An 18,751-nucleotide genomic window follows, 5' to 3' on the forward strand; every position below is an offset into this window, starting at 1 on the left:
CTCACGTGTTTCATTTTGTCTTTTGATATTTCAAGATGTGTTTTATTTTAAGGTTAATAGATTAAATCAGGCTGCAGAGTCTGACTCATTAAAGGGAAAGGAAGTCAAAGTCGAAGAATTTAAAATGCTAAGGCTCGGAGTCGGTCATTTTCCCAACTGTCATTTCAAATTTCTAATGCCTTAACAACAGGGCTGTGACTTTAAAATTTTTTTAAATTGTCCCTTCTCTCTTTGCAACTTTAGTCTCTAATAGACAAATTGTTTTGCCAAGTTGTAATGTTTTTCCTTCTTTTTTTTGAAAATAGAATGTATAACAAAACTTACACGAACTAACTGATACTTGGCCTATGCTTATTTCTTCTATGTTGTGAGATACTGTGTTAAAAGAAAGCTCAAATATTTCCTACTTACAAAATAATCATCCCGAACGAGAAACGTGTTTAAAGTGGAGAATTAATTTGATAACACGTTACCAAAACACAACTGATAACATATTTTGCTAAGCATAATTAGTTAAACGTAATGCATTACCTTATTGCTGGCTGGAAATTTTACAAAGAACATACTTTTGTTATGAAAATTGCATGCTAGTGCTATTTTAATATTGATTTTTAAACAGAATGAATAACAATAATTACTTTTAGTGACCCCACGTGGTATGTGTCTAAAAACCTTTTCTCTCCAACAAAATGTATTTCCAACCATATAAAGAATAATCAACATAAATACAGCGTAATTTGTTAAGACGTGGCAAAAAATAGAAATTTATAAGCTACTGTGTAAGACTTTGAGTGCTAAAACGCTCAGCACTCAACAGCATGGTTGATCAAAATAATGATAATAGTAATGAACCCTGCTATGTTACAGAGCTAAGGGTTTTCAGCGATATTAAATGTATTGAAAGAAGACACTTTTTCAATTCTAATACGTCGCCTTTTTACTAACCAAAATCAGAGGAAATATTTATTTCAAATTCTTATGCAGGAATTTAAAATGAAAAAAAAAAAAAAAAACAGGGAACATGTAAACGTTTTAACAAATAACTAGAACAGTGGCTGAAGGCCTTACCTACCTTTAAAACGTAACACATTTCATTTCTGTCATGCTTTGAAAAATACGGGTTGACTTTTTTTATTACTTAAAAATGTTTTGATCTCCTCGGTGAGATGAATTTGTATTTGAGCATTAAAGGGAGACGCCATTTAAGCCCTGTAGTCAGGATTATTCAAAAAGTACCCGGTTAAGCATTACTATTTAGCTGATTTAACTACAATTGAGAAACATAAGATACGTCACCAAAAAACAAGCAAGGGTAAATACTTACATCTAAAAACACTCCATCGAGGCTGAACATCTGTTTGGATTGGTTTTCACTTGGTAAATATCGATAGAACTCCACTTTGTCTTTGTACCATTTTACAGAATATAGCTTGTCTCCTTCCAGATCGTAACCGCAGTCCAGCCAGGTGGGGTCGCCTTTGGATAGCGACCCAGGTACTCCCAAGTACACAAATCGAAGTCCGTGACATCCTAAGAGAAATAACGCAATTACTACTATGATTCAAGCAACTTAAAAAATTGTATTTGGAACTAATTTAAAAGTAATTTTCATTTAAAAATAAGATTTAGATACTGACACGCATTGGATTTCAATGCGCGTTTGTGAAATACACACAGATCTATGAAAATGTTCATCTGAAACAACCATCGTATTTTATTAACGCGCGTTTGCTCTAAGATTGCGCTGAATAAAAACCATTTATAGATCGTACCCATGGCTCAAACTCAGCGCTATCACACATGGGAGCTCCGTTGAGATCTATGTGGGGGTTGCATTTAAACGGTTCTAAGAGCTAACATCGCTGTGAGCTGTTCAGTGTTGGGCATTAATCAATTATTTTTTAATTGCCTTGTTAATTGATTAAAAAAGTAATTTCAATTAAATCAATTGAAATTAAATTAATTGCAATTAACACTAGAAAGACGGAGGGGCCTGTGTGGCCCCTCGCATAGTTTGTTGTTTAATAACTCGAATAATGTCTAACGGAACGTAATGTAACTTCCTGACTTTTCATTATATGACACTATTTGAATGCTTGTTTAATCATTTTATCATACGCGTCATAGTACTGTAAATATTGATCCTTATACCTAGAAAGACGGGAGGGGCCACAGTGGCCCCTAAGCTTTTTTACAATTAAAAAACCATTTTTTTTCCTTGCTCCTAATTGTTCTAGCATAAAAAAAAGCCATTCTCTCTAGTTTAACCTGTAACTTTCGCTTTATACAGCCAGTTGGATATCCAAATACTATAAACAGTACTGTTTGCTTACCAGCCTAATGGTAGCCATTGCTCTTGAAAAGAAAAACTGATCCAAGCTTTTGGCCAGTATAGAAAGAAACACTACAAATAATTGCATACTAAGTTTTTATTTAGTCATGAAAGAAGGTGCATTGGGCATGTTGACACACTCAGGAAGAATTTTAAAAATAATTCACCCCAAAAATGGGTAGGGGCCACACTGGCCCCTTCAGTCTTTCTAGGTATACAGAAAATGTCAGTCGTTCTAGTGTTAAACTATTAATTGCACTTTGCAATGAATTTAATTGGATTAATGTACGTTAATCGTTTCTCACAGATAAAATAATTGCAATTATTTTTTAAATTGTTTTATAAAACAATTAAAACTAAAAATTAACTTTGAATAAGTACAGCACAGGGTACAGAGTCAAAAGTATTATTCAATTTCGTACTTTCGTTCAGTGCTAATTGCTTGCTCGCCGCGTGAACTAGTCTCGTCTAGGCAAGCTTTTTCCACACGTAAATGTTTGTGTTTTAAGTTTGTGTAAATCATTGTTTTAGTTTAACCAGTAACAGAGGAGGTGAGAAAGAAGGACATAACAGGGGACGTGAGGTCTCAGAGACCGCTCTGTTTTATTTATTTATTTTTTTTTTCTTAAATCATGTACATAATTAAGATACAGTTCTGAAATTTCTCTCAGATGTTATTTAGACTTTTATTAGTAAAAAAAATAGGAAAAAAAAGTTTTTGAATTTTTAATTGAAATATACCTTTTCTGAGGAAATTTCGCAGGAGTCATAAGACTTTTTGAGAAAAGTCATAGGCTGCAGTAAATAATTTAGTGCTCGTAATAAAGTTACTGTTGAGCATTGATCTTTTATTAGTTGCTAACATGTGTATTTAAATAGATAATAATATGGTACTCGTCCAGCGTCCACGTCCCAGGTAGACCTGTCGCCTGTACAGTATTTTATACAAAACTAGTAAATTTTTTTAGAGTTAGTTTAAATTAAAATTCAGAAAAAAATGACAATTGTTAATTCTAGCAAACTACAACTAACAATTAGTTTACTGTAGTAAACCACAACTAATAATTAAATCATCGTTAATTGTAATTTTCGACAATTACCATTGATCAATTGTTAGTTGTGGTTATTTACCAATTAATCAATTGTTAATCTTTCATTGTTCATGCAATTAAAATTTGCCCAACTCTGAAGCTATTCCATGAAACACATTCGCCATTTTTTTCCGCACGTGACAGCTCATATATTTCATCAAAAATTAATATTTGTAAAAGGTAATGACGAAATTTTTCGCCCAAGAAATCGCACATACGTTAGTGATTCTTTATACAACAAAATGTCGTGCATTACCCTTTTAAACTATTATCTTTACTAATAATAAAGCTGAAAGTATCTCTGTCTGGATGTCCGGATGTCTGGATCTCTGTGACGCGTACAGCGCCTAAACCGTTCGGCCGATTTTCATGAAATTTGGCACAAAGTTAGTTTGTAGCATGGGGATGTGCACCTCGGGGTACAAGCCAATTGGCGAGAAAATTCACCATACATTATTTGTAAATATGCAGGCGAACCAAGAGACCTTTTAATTTTTCTATTACGGGCAAAGCCGTGCGGGTTCCACTAGTTTTTAATAAAATTAATCATACTTCACGTGCGGGAAAAATGGCCGTTTTCCCTGTACGTTATAAAGTCTAATGCTGTGTTTAAAATGTATTGAGTCACCTGTTACCGCTAACACTTAAAACAAAATAAAGTGGAAAAAAAGAGTTGCCTAGGAACCGGAAAGAACGCCTTTCTTGCTTTGGTATTATTCTACATTGACGTACCAACGTTGCTTTTTCGTTATCACTGGATTCGACGTGCGACTTATAAGTAAGTGAACGATAAAGTGCTTAAATGTATCGAACGTCTATTTCATAACCAATTTTGATTAAACAGCATTTGTCAGCAATCCCTTTGCATACATGTAGATTTAAAGTGATAAAACATAAGGAAGGTAATTTAGCATAAATCATCGCTATAGTGTTTAAAAATACGAGACAGCTTATTTTATCTTTGAAACTTAGATGCGTGGAGTGAATCTAATCTATCAATGGACATTCACTTATTTATTAACGCTTTCTATTTACCTATTAAAAAAAAAATATTTTGTTTATCCTTTAATTTAAAATTGTTCGGAACTTAAAGTAGCCTGCTTAAAAATACATACTGTATTGCAATATGTTTTACGGGGTTCCCTGGAGAGGAAAAAATGCATGATAATTTGTGTTATCGAGGTTAATAGACAAATTCTATGAGCAACATTGATTCAATTGACGCAATATACAGGAATTTTATAACGTATACAAAACTTAAACAAAACACATTAACTATTAGCTTTTTATTACAAAATTATTGTATAGTACGCGAGCAATTATTGTAAATATTTGCAAAACTTATTTCACAATTATCTAAATAAATATAAATGAGCAGCATTATTTCATGTCCAGTAGGAGTAAAATTGTTATCATGAATATTTGTATAACAGCATTTTACTTAGTAAATCAAAGAAAATTGAAAATCTACGAAACTAAAAGTTCACAGTTTTAGTGAATAATTTAAATTTTTCAGACATGGAAATAAGAATCAAGATTGTAAACTAGTTCATCTATTGCTTTATTAGTCAAAAACTAATTAGGAAATAAAGATTATTTGTCAGTAGAATAAAAGTTATTAACAATATCTTCATAAAATATCTCCTTCTTAAGACTTTAATAACTTCACCTTTGAAAGAAGTCTTACTTTTTAGCAAAAACATTATCGACCACTTTTATAAAGTGTTGATGCATTTCAAGTAAGTAATATTTCACAACTTCTCTGGTAGTACCAAAAACAGCAACCATTTTAAATTTCAGATAATTCACGCCCAAAAGACAAATACGAAGCTGTAGAAAAATTTGCCGCCAATGCATTGAAGAAAAGAAGAGAATCTAAAAGAAATGTTCAATAAGTGCGTAAGCATCAATTGTAAACTCTCGCTATCCATTGCCAAGTATTACTCAACTTGTTTCTCAGACTTACTCCAAAAAGTCAAACAGCACTAGAAAATGGAAATCGTTTATCTTAGCATGAATTTCGGAGCATGATATTACTTCCCTTAGAAGTTTCGCGGCACAAAATAAATGAAAAATCTATTCTGTATCCCTTTTTGAAAATCTAGGCTTCCAGCGTTCCCATTGAAAGAAGAGCTCTGAAATTCATTCTTAATGTAGAAATTTCCGACATCAGCAAACGGTTTTTCTTTTAAGGAAAGCAATGTTTTTCGTACTTTCGCTCACACTTCTCTTCTCCATTTTGAAAACGATCAATTTACGTTTCTGCGATACAATATAGCTATCTCAAATCGTAGCACTATTGTGCCTACCATAAGATAAATTTAAGGCTTCTGACAGCGCATTAAAAATGTCACTTTGCTAGCTTCCTGTGAAAGTCACTTTTAAAGTAAATCTGAAAGTTGACATTTTATACAAAGCTCCCACTCCTTGTCAGATATTGGTACATCCATTTTTCAAACTCCTAGAAAAGGATTAATGGGCAATTTCAAATTGTTTGTAGGAAGCAAATTTCCTTCTGCGGCTATTACTTTGTGCCGAGTTAATAAAGAATTCATGTTGCTTGGGGAGCAAAAGAATCGGGGCTAATTTTATATTCTGGTATGATATTCCTTCATGTTATAGATCAAAATTGAGAAGTTTTTCTTGTCGCCAGTGACGAGTAGAAGCAAATGTACTAGTAGTCATTCATCTTTTTCTTGTGACCCTCTTTTATGGTATACCTATATTCAGAATATTTATTAAATTACAACTAAAACATAAAAAATGTCAGTTTAAATTAAGGTTAGTATAACGAATTAACGGCGTTAATAACAATTGATATCCTGGGGGAGGGGACATTGGCGACCAGGTGCTGAATGCTCAAATTTTTAGTTGCCACTTTAATTTATGTAATATTTATCTTTAGTACTTTATAATGGTATGACGTGAGTAAAATAGAGACTTATCAATCAAAAATAAAGCCGTTTGGATTAATGGGGATTAGAAATAGAATGATCAACCACTGGTATATTTTTAACTGCGTACTATGGAAATGCGGGAGAAAATGTATAAGATTACTTACATTTTTCAAAGTATATAAGTTAAAAGTTTGTTGTGGAAATTTCAATGCAATCAAAAGGAATAATGTATTAAGATAAAATCTTGCATTGAAAAACTATTTTTCATTTTCAGCGTTATTTTTCTAGAGAAAAGGAGGGCTAATGTGAACATTTTTTTTTAATTCTTATTTTTTAAAAAAATATTATCAATTTCTTGGAGAAAAAGTGAAACCCTTGATAGAATAGTCTTTTCTTTAAGCCCTGGATTTTCTCTCTCTTTTTTTTTTTTCTTTTAACTTTTGCGACAAAAAAAAAGTTCCATTTACTACCGTAAACGCAAGGAAAACACCTTCAAACTTGGTTTTGAGAATCTGAAGAAACTTTAAATAAAAGATTTCTGATTGCTGCAGGTTTCTCGTATAATGGGAAATTTAAAAAATGGGGAAAAATAAGTTAAAACCAACTCATTTTACTCCTAAGAGAATGATTTTACATCCGATATTTAAAGAAGATATTCCATTTCTTTATCCCAACGGTTTGCAAAGTGTGAAAATGCACCAAGACAATGCCACTGATCATACCTCAAAAACTACCACTGCATTCTTTGAACAAATTAAACTTTATGCAGGAATTTTATATATACCTTTTCAACATAATACTACAAAGTCGCCTGATATTTCTCCTACGGACCAGTGTGCTGAAAAGAACTTTATCTAAACGCAAACTGACTATCACTGATGGACTTAGGAAAGTTGTGAAACAGAAATGGCGGGCCTAGCAGGCTTGTGAAACAGAATGGCAGGATACCTCTAGAAATCTTACGAAAAGCCCTTCTATCAGAAAAAGCACGATCTAGATTTTTAATCAAGGAACAAGGTTGCAAGGAATCTTAAACTGTTCTAAAAATGTGTAAACACTCTCTGTATTCCTTTTTTAAGGCAATGCACATGGGACTAATTTTGGTAGTTTCCGAAATAACGTAGGTAATACCTATATTATATAAAGAGAACACCAAAACAAAGAAGCTCTTACAAAAGCCTATTCTGACATTTCGCGATACAGAATACCTTGAAAAATAAGTAACTCCAGTGCGGATATCACGTAAAGAGGAAAATACTGAAACAAAAGTTGGATGTTTCTTGCGTCTTCAAACTATACTTCGAATACAATTGTACCGTGACGAAGAAACACCACGGAGTTTCCAAACAGCGACCATTCAATTGGAAGTACCTGTATTCCAAAAAGATTTAATGTCACGATAATTTCTTTTCTCTTAGAGGTTTTTTTCCCTCAAAATATTCAAGGGATAAAAAGCTTTATATTTTTAATTAAATGTATGATTGCCAATGTTCTTCGAAATTTTAATTTTCTACACAGTTCCGGTATAATTACGACTTTGCAATATTTGATGTTCTGGTACATTTGCTTTAAAACTTGATAAATAAATCTTCAGAACTACAGTGAAAATTACGATTTCATAAATTAATTTCAGTTAACAATAGCAAAACTGTGCGCCCGGAAAAAGGCAATAATTAGAGGAAAAACTCTAAAATTAACTTGATTACGCTGCTTTGCATACATGAAATATTCAATTTATCATCTAAAAAAGCAACGACGAGGCGAAAGAAAATGTTTCTTCTTATTTCTCTACATGTAAAACAAATGGCACGCTGCCAGAGACCCCCAACGGCATTCTATTCTGTTGTTAAATGGAAACAATTTGTAACGACATCAAAATTGGACGCCGTGAGGCGTCAAGACCAGTTTTTTGGGTGAGTTATCTCTTTTGAGGCAGTTAGAAGCCTCTGGAGTTTCGCCGCTATTTATATTGTTTGTTTCCGAGGGTCGACCCATTTTTTATCTTGCGAGCGTTTTACAAAATTGCTTTCTTGGTGAGACTGAACAGCGGGCTCATACATTTCAAAATTTTTAATTGTCGCATAAAGTAGAATTTTTAATCGACGATTTTACCAATGAACTTTCAAATGCAAATTAGTTTTGATAATTATTCTTGAAATCAAAAGTGTTTTCAACTATTGACGTACCTACGACTACACGCGAGGCTACTTATACCACGTAGATATATTTTTTTTATCCTAAAGAAATTTAGCAATCATATTTTTCTTTTTCTATTAAACTGTTAATTATTTCGAGTAAATTTACATTATATTGATATAAAATTATTATTAATATTTAATGCGCATAAAACATCTTTTGAAATAAAAACAATGTCTTATGCTTTTAACTTCATGTACAATCGTTATTTTAATATTATTTTTGATTGGGGGGAGAGATGTTTTATATAAAAAATTTTTGGCCTGTATTGCCTCGATAATTTTATTAGTAACTTATTTAAAACTATCAGGCAAATGGCAGCCATTCACTTCACTGTAAAGTATATTAAAATATTTAGAAAGAGTTCAAAAGTGTTCAATGAAATTGGCAATTTCGCCAATTTACAGTTGCAGGAACCGTTTTCAGTCTTGTCCACTTAACCAAAACAATAAATAAGCAATACATGTTGTAGGAATGTCACAGAAATGAGATGAGGAATAAGTCACCGAAAGCATTTCGAATAACAAAATCAAAACATTGCTGTAGATCTCGAGGAAACTGAAAAATTACTAGTAAAAATTCGTACGGAATTTGAAACACCGAGTAATAGTAGAAATCCAGAAAAACAAAGATTTGATGGCACTTAGGCAAAGCGTGTGAAATGGGCAAAACCTTTGAAAAATTATTATCCTGAATGCTTAAAAGCATTAAATTTTGTTAATTGGTCGACAGTTAGTGCTTTTGGTCAAACTACGACTTTCTGAAAAAAAAAATATACAAATAATAAATAATGTGCCTTTATTTAGCAGATGCGATGTGCCGTGATGCTATGCGGAATGTTGAGTATGGGACGGTGGCGAAAGGAAGATTTAGACTGAACATAAGGAAGTACTTAAGGTAAAAGTAAGGTATAAGTAAGTACTTACACTAAGTACTTTCGGTGTAATGCGAAGTTATCAGAAGTACACAGATGCATAAATTTGAGCCTCAGAATTTTGAGGAGTGAAAAGAAAAACTCGTGATATTTTAGAAGGTTGAGCCCAAGGTTATTCAACCTTGATGTAAAAGAATAATTTTAACCATGTGTTTTCGTTTATTTTTACAGCAGTCCCTGTCCAAGAACTGGTATATATATTCTCATGCAATATTGTCTTTTTCAGTTTGAATGAATCACATTTATAAAGCTAATGGATGAGGATGGTAAGTGGAAAAAACGAGTAATGATTTGTGTGAATACGAATTGTTCTATAAAGCTCATTAGAAAATAAATATACTATCAGATAATTCAAACGAAGAAATCTTTTGATTAACACAGCTGTTTTGTTTTGTTTTAATTATTGATCTTTTTTTCCTGAGTTATTCGCATATTTTTGTTAATTCTTAAAAGGGGTTTGAACTAAAAGTCAATACATTTAAAAATATCATCTCTTCATCGTTGTTCTGAAGACATCTCTTTTCTCTCTTATTATGTGATTTTATATAATATTCTTGCATGGGGTGAGGGAGTGTTTTTCTGGCAGTCAATCCCCACCCTTTTCATAGCATTTCCGAATCTAGTCAAAGGCTATAAAATTCCCGGAATCAGAGCCTCAATCAGTCATTTTTTCTTATGCTTATGGACCTTAAAACTGTCCCTCTCTTTTAAATTTTCTAACGCTAATTGTTTAATCAAAGACACTTAAAAAGTCACGGTTTTGTATTAACTAAGTCGGGTAATCAGTTCAATTAAAATAAAAAATATGTTTCTAATTAATTCAAAAAAAATCTTGCTTCTTTTGAGTGCATATTGGCATATTTATTTTCATTTATTAATGAACATGAACTATTTGTAATAATAACATTCATGAAAATGTTATATTTACATCATTTATAAACCTTTGCCTTCACCTCAATTTAAATTTCATCTTCTGCAATCAAGTTTGGCTGACACAATAAGTTTGCGAGATAAAAAATCTCAAAATGACATAAAACATTAACTAACTTTTACTTAAATTAATTTATTAAAACTCCGAGCTCTAGGTGAATAAGTTCGATAAAAACCACTCCACTTAACTTAATTTCATACATTACCGCTTCTACACGCACACAATTAAACAACTTACATTGTTAAATGTATCCCATTTGGATGTTTTTGATTTTATTGTTTAAGTTTTTTAGTTTTTGACTAGTTCTCAAGAGGAGGTCCTATTTAAAAGCCCCTTTCTCGAATTGTTGCTTATATTAAAGCAGTTTTTTCTTCAATTCACGATCCAAACGGATCAAATACAGTCAGTAGATGCGTGATACGATGACTTCATTCGGTTTTAGAAGCTTATTTTAATACCCTAAACCCATTAAATTTCCACAAAAAGCAGAAAATGAGCTTTGCGTTTTGTCTCTTTCGCTGGGTTATTCACGTAGATGCATAGGCGGGCTTAACCCATAATCTCTATATCGACAAAATGAAAAAAATAATCTGATTTTCCTCTTTAGGAATTTTTAAGGTATGTTCTTACGAAAAAACAGTTTCCCTCTGTTGAGTTAACCTCATTCTTTCCAATTATTTTGATATTCTTTATCCTCGGGGCCAAAATCACCAGTTTGTCAAAACTAGCTTTCCAAAGGTAAAATTACCAGACCGTGAAGAGACAAGACTCAATTAACCGGCTTTGGCCTTCAACTGTTGCAAGAAATCGGGCTTCGTTGATGGCACAAGAGTTAGCATAGCTCAAGTTCAAAAATCTGTAATTAATATTTAAAAGAAAAATGACTTGCAGGGAAAAGCAAAATCTACTAATGGTAAACAATAAACAGTAAATAAATACTTTTGTTCCTACAAATAACAAGAAATATCCAACGTTGTTTAGCACAAATAAACAGATCACAGGAAATTGTTGATTACAGTTTGTGCTAAACAACGTTCGATATTTCCTGTTATTCTACTAATGGTGTTTTTACAGAGAAGTAGTTAGAGTATGGTCTGATGTGTTTCCATGCTAGAAGTGCCACAATTCATTGACATCTGCGAGCGTAAGAAATTGGGAGAAAGTTTTTCAGATGGGATTCTTAACGGTTAGAAGCAAAAAGCAAGTGTACTCAAAAGGAACCAGCGAATACAGAATTATCTTTAAATATTTCGCTTTTGAAACAGCAAACAAAGTGTTTTATCTTTTCAAACGTTTTATGTTTTATATTATTAAAAACATCTGCTGTTGATTTTTTTTTTTTTTTTCTTTTCCCACGAGCGTAGCAGAGGGCTTCAAAACAAAAGAGTTCTACTATGACACTTAAGGAGTTATGTTTTCCAATGAACCTCAATATTGCAATAAATCTCAATATTTGGTTTGTGCTAAAATTATGCTTTTTTTAATGAGCTTTGAACTCCATTTTGATATTCTAGCTTTTACTGAAATATCTTTAGCAATCCCCTACTCGGTAAAATTATTTCCTTCATTGTAAGAATATTTAAGTTGAGTGAACATTCTTGTTGGCATCATTTCCACGTCATCAGTATTTCGTCTAATGAAATTTTGAAATTACAGTAGAACCTTGTTAATCTGGCCTCCGTTTATCCGGAAAAAATTGTAGAGTTCAAGAAAAAAAAGTTTTACATGAAAACAACTTTAAATTATGATAATTGAAGTGCACCAAATATTCGCTTTTTATTTTAATTAACCGTTTAACCGCCAAACTATTGACAGATGATCAAATTTGAGTAATTTTTTGAAATTATGTCTATTTATGTCTAGTAAATACAGAAATAAAATAAAATTTCCAGAAAAAAATTTTTTACTATGATTTTCAGTGTGTTCCATTTTTGGAACATTGGCGCTTTGCATGAAGTTTTTTTTTTTCAGAGAATTTTTTTAAACTAAGAGGTTTTGAATGCGGTTTTTATCTTAGCATACTTTATTGCGGTAAAAATAATATTTTAAATTGCATTTGTGTACATATCAGAATTCAGAAAATCCAATACAGAAATATCTAATGCCCATGATATGAAAGGAAGCATTGCTGGTGAAGTCGTTTGTCGCAATGGAAACATTTCTTAGTCGCATTTTTTTGCACACCGCGCAACGTCCTTGGTATGCAGATACAATATAATGACCGTCAGACATTCTTGATCGTTTATGTAAATGACAACGAGGCCCTGGATGACTTTCTACTCGTACTTTTCTTCTTAGGAGGTCAGTTGTTATTTCTCTTCGGAACTCTAAATGCTTAATCTTGACTTCGTGTAACTCACAATGAAGTAACCAACTAGCTACAACTGAAATATTCAGAGCATTACTAAAAAGATTCCACCACCATTTTTTACTCCTCAAATGAGGTCTGTAGCTCCCTAAAAGTTTATCCAAGACGTCCACACCCCCCCCATTCCTTCATTGTATGTCTTGATAAGATGAGGTTGTGGCACATCTATATTGCATTTCTGCGCATTTGAGTAACATTTTACAGATGCAAGTGGCTCATGTGTATAACAATTAGATGCTACTGTAACCACTGCATTATCCTTCCAGCTGCACATGTACACTGATCCATCAGATCGATAGTTAAAATTTCCGCGATCTTCTTTAGAAAGGGCTTTTTTGGATTTCCGTGGACAATGGCCAGTTCGGTTTTCAAGAATTGTTCCTGTTGCTCGTACACTTTTTTTTGATAGCTGAGAAATTAAGTCATATGATGTAAAAAAGTTATCAAAGTATACTTCATGCTTAGACGTGTCAGTCAAAACTGATAATAGATCATTTACAACTCTGGATCCTAATTGCACATCAGGGGATCCTTCTTTTTTGCCTGAATAAATCTCCATGGAATATGGGTATCCACTTGAAGAGCACAGCATCCAAATTTTGGAGCCGAATCTTATTGGTTTTCATCTAATAAACATTTTACATGAATGCCGACCGTAGTAGGGAACCATAGATTCATCTATGCTCAATTTTTCATGAAATACACCAAATTATTGAGGGTTTTTACACAATTCTTCGTAAATAGGGAAAACTTTTCTTAGTTTGTCATTTTGTTTTAATTCATGGTTGTCCGTCAAATGAAAGTTGTTTTTTATTTTTCGAAAACGATTTTGAGGCATAACTGTTGGTACAATTGGCACAGATGTATCTTCTGCACTGCTCCAATACATATCTTCAGAAGGAACAGAATGGTACCCACTATATAGCAACAAACCAAAAAATTGTAGGATTTCATCTCTATCAACATCTATTCTTCCTCAGTCATATTGCCGAGTTCATCAGGGGGTAATTGGCATATATCTACATCTGACAAATCCGAATCTGACAATGTCTCTAAATAAGCCACAGCTTACAGTAAGAAATCTTGTAGACATTTTTTAACATTTATGAACAGTTGGTATACGTCAAACAGAATTTCGTTTCGCCCGAAAACAAAGCTAGCGAATTATTGAACTGCATTTAAAATATGAAGAATAAAACGCTCACTAATATTATTTTTTATTATCGCGTGACAAAGCAGCTGTCCGAGCAGGTGTGGATTCGGAGCCATATAGTCCGTCAAACAGAAGACTGTTATTATTTTCTTTGCTAACGAAACGTCATATCCTTTCAAAATATAAACTTACTTGGTTTTGCCAACATCTACATCAGAGTACATTCAAAATGAGAGAAAAAAAAAAGAAACATATATTACGAAAAATGAAACTTCCCCTTGGAAGTCGAACGATTTACTTTTTGGAAATTTGACTCCCTAAAAGCGCCAATGTTCCAAAATTGGAACATGCTATTTTGAAGGGGTACACCTTTCGGAAATATCATTGTACATTTCTACAAGCATTTTAAAATCATACATTGAAGTATTTTTCACAACTATAATAAATATCATCACATTTTCTGAAAAAGCCAATTTTTGGTAAATTTTATAAGAAAAAGTTGCAAAAAGCTAAAAAAAACACTCATCTTTGAAAAATCGCAATAAATAATTGAAAACATATAAACAATCAAGCAGGAAATCAAAAAATACTTTGAAATAAGACTAAACTGTGTTAAAAAAAACTTGTTTATTTTAACGTTATTTCTTGGGAAAATTTTCACTTAAATATGATGTTCCATTTTTGGAACATTGGCGGGTAAACGGTTTTAACTGTATAAATCCTGAATAGGTCACGCAATAAATTATAGCAATCTAGCAAACATCATGGCGCATTTTTGGAGCGTCAGTCCGACATCACTGCAGAAAAACTATAAATGATAAAGTGTGGATTGGGCGAAACAATCCTATGTGGTTTTTAATACAAAGCATTGTTTTTTACTGTAATAACAGGTGCGTCTACCTATTTAAGGATTTATTTTGCTTATTTTCCATAGTACCGGACTATCCGACTTTTTGTTCATCCGGATGTCTATTGTCTTTGATCCGGTATGGATGAACGAGATTCTACTGTGTTTCATTTTCGGAGCTGGTGAGGTTATCACACGGAACAATTCATCCCCCCCCCCTTGCCATTCAAGTAAAAATAAATGTTGATGTTAACCTAACTTGTATTCCCGTACATATTAATAAAAAAATCATAAGGTAACACATAAGAATTATTACAGCTGAAAATTTTGTACAATATTTTCCACAGCAATTAAGCGATCCAAAATTGAGAAGCAGGAAGCATTTACAACTAGTTTGAATTAAATGAACCAATTACTCATTTATTCCGTTTTAAAACAAATTTTGGTTTTAATATATTGATTTAAATTTAAATTGAACTAATTCTTCCATTTAGTAAAATATATCTTTTTTTCTTTTGAAAAGTAAACGCGCATTATTTTTTGGTGCCGAATTTCATAACAATATTTCATTTGACATACCTTATTTTAGAATATTCCGGTGAATATTTGGCGTCAATTTTCTTCAATCAATATGATTTGTGTCCTGATTCTGGCGCGAAGTGGTTTTCTCAAATCCGGTAGAATAAGAATTGAATTTCCATCTTTCCAATTTGCATACCGGTGTCTCTCTCTTTCCGACTGCCTTCCTCTAAGAATTCCATCAATTGAGTCACAATCATTTCTTATTTTTCCTACACTTCTGCTTAGTTTTCAGTTGCAACTGTAAATTTAAAGCTTAAAATTCCTTTTCGGTAGATTCTGCTCTGCCTGTCAGAAATAATACTAAAAACTTTTTTATCTTGAAAGATTCGAAGCAAAATTCCGTATTCAAGTACGCTAAATACAAAGAGTAAAAAATTACAGTATGTCCGCGTTTTAATTTAGTAATTCAAGAATAACGTTTTTGATGAAATTTGTAACTGAAAATAAGTGTTGTAATGTTTCACGAATTGTTCAATTAAAAATAACGCTTTTTGCTGAATCTGTGTGGAGTTTTAAAAGCTTTGCTTTTGCTAAATTTGTTTCCATCAATTTTCAGAAAATCTTGAACTTGCACTGTAGTTAAAAAGACGCTTAGGGTGACAGAACTATGTATCAGAGTGGATTTTTAAATCCAGTGTTTTTTAACAACTGGAAATTTTTGGTAGGTCTTTTGATATTTTCGTCTCTGTTCACTATGCATTTTAAATTTGATGCAATTTTCTAGAAATGATTATCATACTATATAGGTTTTAAAAAGTGGTGTAACAGTTACACATCTTCTAAATGATTTGCAAAATTGGAGATCATTTGGAGACCATTGATACAAAGTCTTTAAACCGGGAAAAGCTAAACCAACTCGACTGAAAGATTTTGAAGAAATAGTAGGAAGTTGAAGTAGCAAAACAAAGAGTAGCCTGGTGCACGAACATCGTCAGAAGGTACGTCAAGAAATGGCCCAAATAGGAAATAAGTTTTTCTGTCAAAATTCTAAACTACATATTGGGTATAAAATTTAAGTGAAAGCAGCCAAATAGCTTTTACCTGCAGAGAACTTGGAACATTTTCTTCTCAACTTAAACCACCCTGTATATCCCATCAGAACGAATCTTTCAAAACTACGCAATTAAAGTAATCTCTGTTAATGATTGAGGTAAAATTTCCGGATTTGATACTTGCTTCGATAAACCTTTTAAGGTTGAAGAATAAAGCCAGACATTGTTCATGTTAAGTGACCGTTAAAAATTTTTAAACGTATATATGAGGGTCAGTCAAAAAGTTAGTTGCACTACTCAAGAAAACTAAACAGGATGGAAATAGTGTTATAACTTTATCGTGGTATTTTAAAGCTAAAGCCAAAATATATTTTTAACGTAACCACCTCCGTTATTTAAGCATTTGTTGAGGTGTAGTACAAGTTTTTCGATGCGTGCTGCAAAGAAATCCCGTTCAAAGTCCGATAACCAGTGTTGAGTTGCAGCTTTCACATCGTCATCCAAATGGTATCGTCGCTTTGAAAGTTCTAGTTTCATGGGACTAGAAACATGGAATCTAGGAGGTGAAAGGTCTGGGCTACAAGGAAGGTGATCCCACATCCCGCCTAAACTTGGTCTTCACTCGCGCTTAGCGTCCTTACTATCTGCACACCCATTCGCAAACATGATGCAACATTTCGTAATAGCTTGATGTAACAATGCATTTCCACCATACACTTCATATAACTGCCCATAAATCTCAGTGCAGTTGCAACTTTTTTTGCCCACAAAAAAAAAACGAATCACTACACACATTTCTAATTTGGACACTACTTGCAGCTGCTGAGACATGTTTGCGACTGATTATCAGAAAAACTTAACTTGCTTTGGAGAAGCCTTCTACGTCACACGATAAAGGTACATGTCTGAAGTAGTGCCACACAGTGTCATCAAAATAGTCTCAAATGAAACATATTTACGAAGTAGTGCAACTTACTTTCTGATTGGCTTACGCATTTCACAGAAAATGTTCCCATTCACTTTAGTTCTGCTGCAATGCAGGGTGACCCTAGCTCTATAGTCTGAAAGATATCGAAAACAGAAGAGAAAAAAGTGTATACGGAGAACATACATGTAAATAATGCTCCTTTCGATTTTACAACATTTTATGAACTTGCTGATATAATTCGTCAATTTCCAGAATTCTAGCGACATAGTTAAAAATTTTACTCATTTACCACTAACCGCACACGCAACATCCATTACATTCATTGCAATTGTTCCTAAATTTAATCGTTACAGTAAAAAAGATATCATACCACTGTCGTTCTATCTTCGATCACGACAAAAAATTTGCTGTTGTGTCGAAATTTCTTGTCACTTTCGAACATAACCACACAACGCTGAGGACGCTTTTGTGAAATAAGTCAGAAAGAACTAAAACTAAGACATTATTTTTTAAATTTCTATTCATTGCTTTTTACTAATTCAAAGAAAGAGAAAAAGCCTCACGAACCCTAGTACAAACTTTAACACGTTAGCTACTACGTACGTGACCGGTGATTGACACTGAATTTGCCGTTCAATCATCAGTGACGGATGTTATAAAATGCGATATGAAGCTAAATCACTGCATTGTTACGCCGAAGTGATTCCTTCTTCTCAGTAATTAAGTCAGTTACAAGGGCTTTTTACTTTGATTTTGACTTTCTTCCCAAGATGAAGGAACCATTTTGTGGTATTCGCTTCAGAACTGCTCCTCAGATTTGTGCGGCATTTGAACGCTCTATTCGAACTTTCAGCACAACATGCGCTGCTTCTGGGCGGTCATTTCAAGCTCGTCAGCTTGCGAGATCGAGATTCTCGCTCTTGTGATCGGTTGTGACGTAGAAGTGTCGCAAAGTAGCATTCTAATCTACTTGAACCTAGCCGCATGATAAGTTCGAGTAGATTAGAATGCTTCTTTGCGACATTTCTAGGTCACAATCGATCACGTGAGCGAGAATCTCGATCTCGCAAGTTGACGAGCTTGGAATGACCGCCCTGGGTGTGTGAACTGTCTTGCACTCCAGAAGAATTAGGCTTTCGCAATCAAACGATTTGTCATGTTTACATATGGTCGTCTTAGAACATACCGTTGTTCTAAGGTGATAATATTTTTTTTGGGGAAGGGTTGGGTTTTTATTTATTTATTTATTTTTATGTGTGTGTGTATGTGACGGTCCTGTTTCAATTGTATTTTCATGATGAAAACAATACAAACATCGTTGGAAAATTTTCTTTTTAAACTTGATAAATTTTGTGGAGTGCACAAGAAATCTGATGCTAGGGCTACATAAATCTTCACTTGACTAGTTACTTTACAGAAAAATCACACCGCATCCGTTAAAGATTGATTGGGTTTAAGATAAATTGAAGAGTGAAAAAAAATCATCACTTATTATTTTAT

General features: G+C 33.0%; 1 protein-coding gene across 1 annotated transcript in view; it reads right to left on the reverse strand.

The window, feature by feature from the left end:
- Positions 1 to 16,923, reverse strand: part of LOC129219147 (synaptogenesis protein syg-2-like) — a 35,094-nt gene extending 18,171 nt beyond the window's left edge. Inside the window, exons 1-2 of the mRNA XM_054853466.1 lie at positions 16,710 to 16,923; positions 1,325 to 1,530 (exon numbers count right to left, since the gene is read on the reverse strand). Coding sequence (XP_054709441.1) covers positions 1,325 to 1,530; positions 16,710 to 16,923 — 420 coding nt within the window. The remainder of the gene's footprint in view (positions 1 to 1,324; positions 1,531 to 16,709) is intronic.
- Between the last annotated feature and the right edge of the window lie 1,828 nt (positions 16,924 to 18,751).

The sequence above is a fragment of the Uloborus diversus genome, chromosome 3 (assembly GCF_026930045.1).
Source record: "Uloborus diversus isolate 005 chromosome 3, Udiv.v.3.1, whole genome shotgun sequence".
Taxonomy (NCBI): Eukaryota; Metazoa; Arthropoda; class Arachnida; order Araneae; family Uloboridae; genus Uloborus; species Uloborus diversus.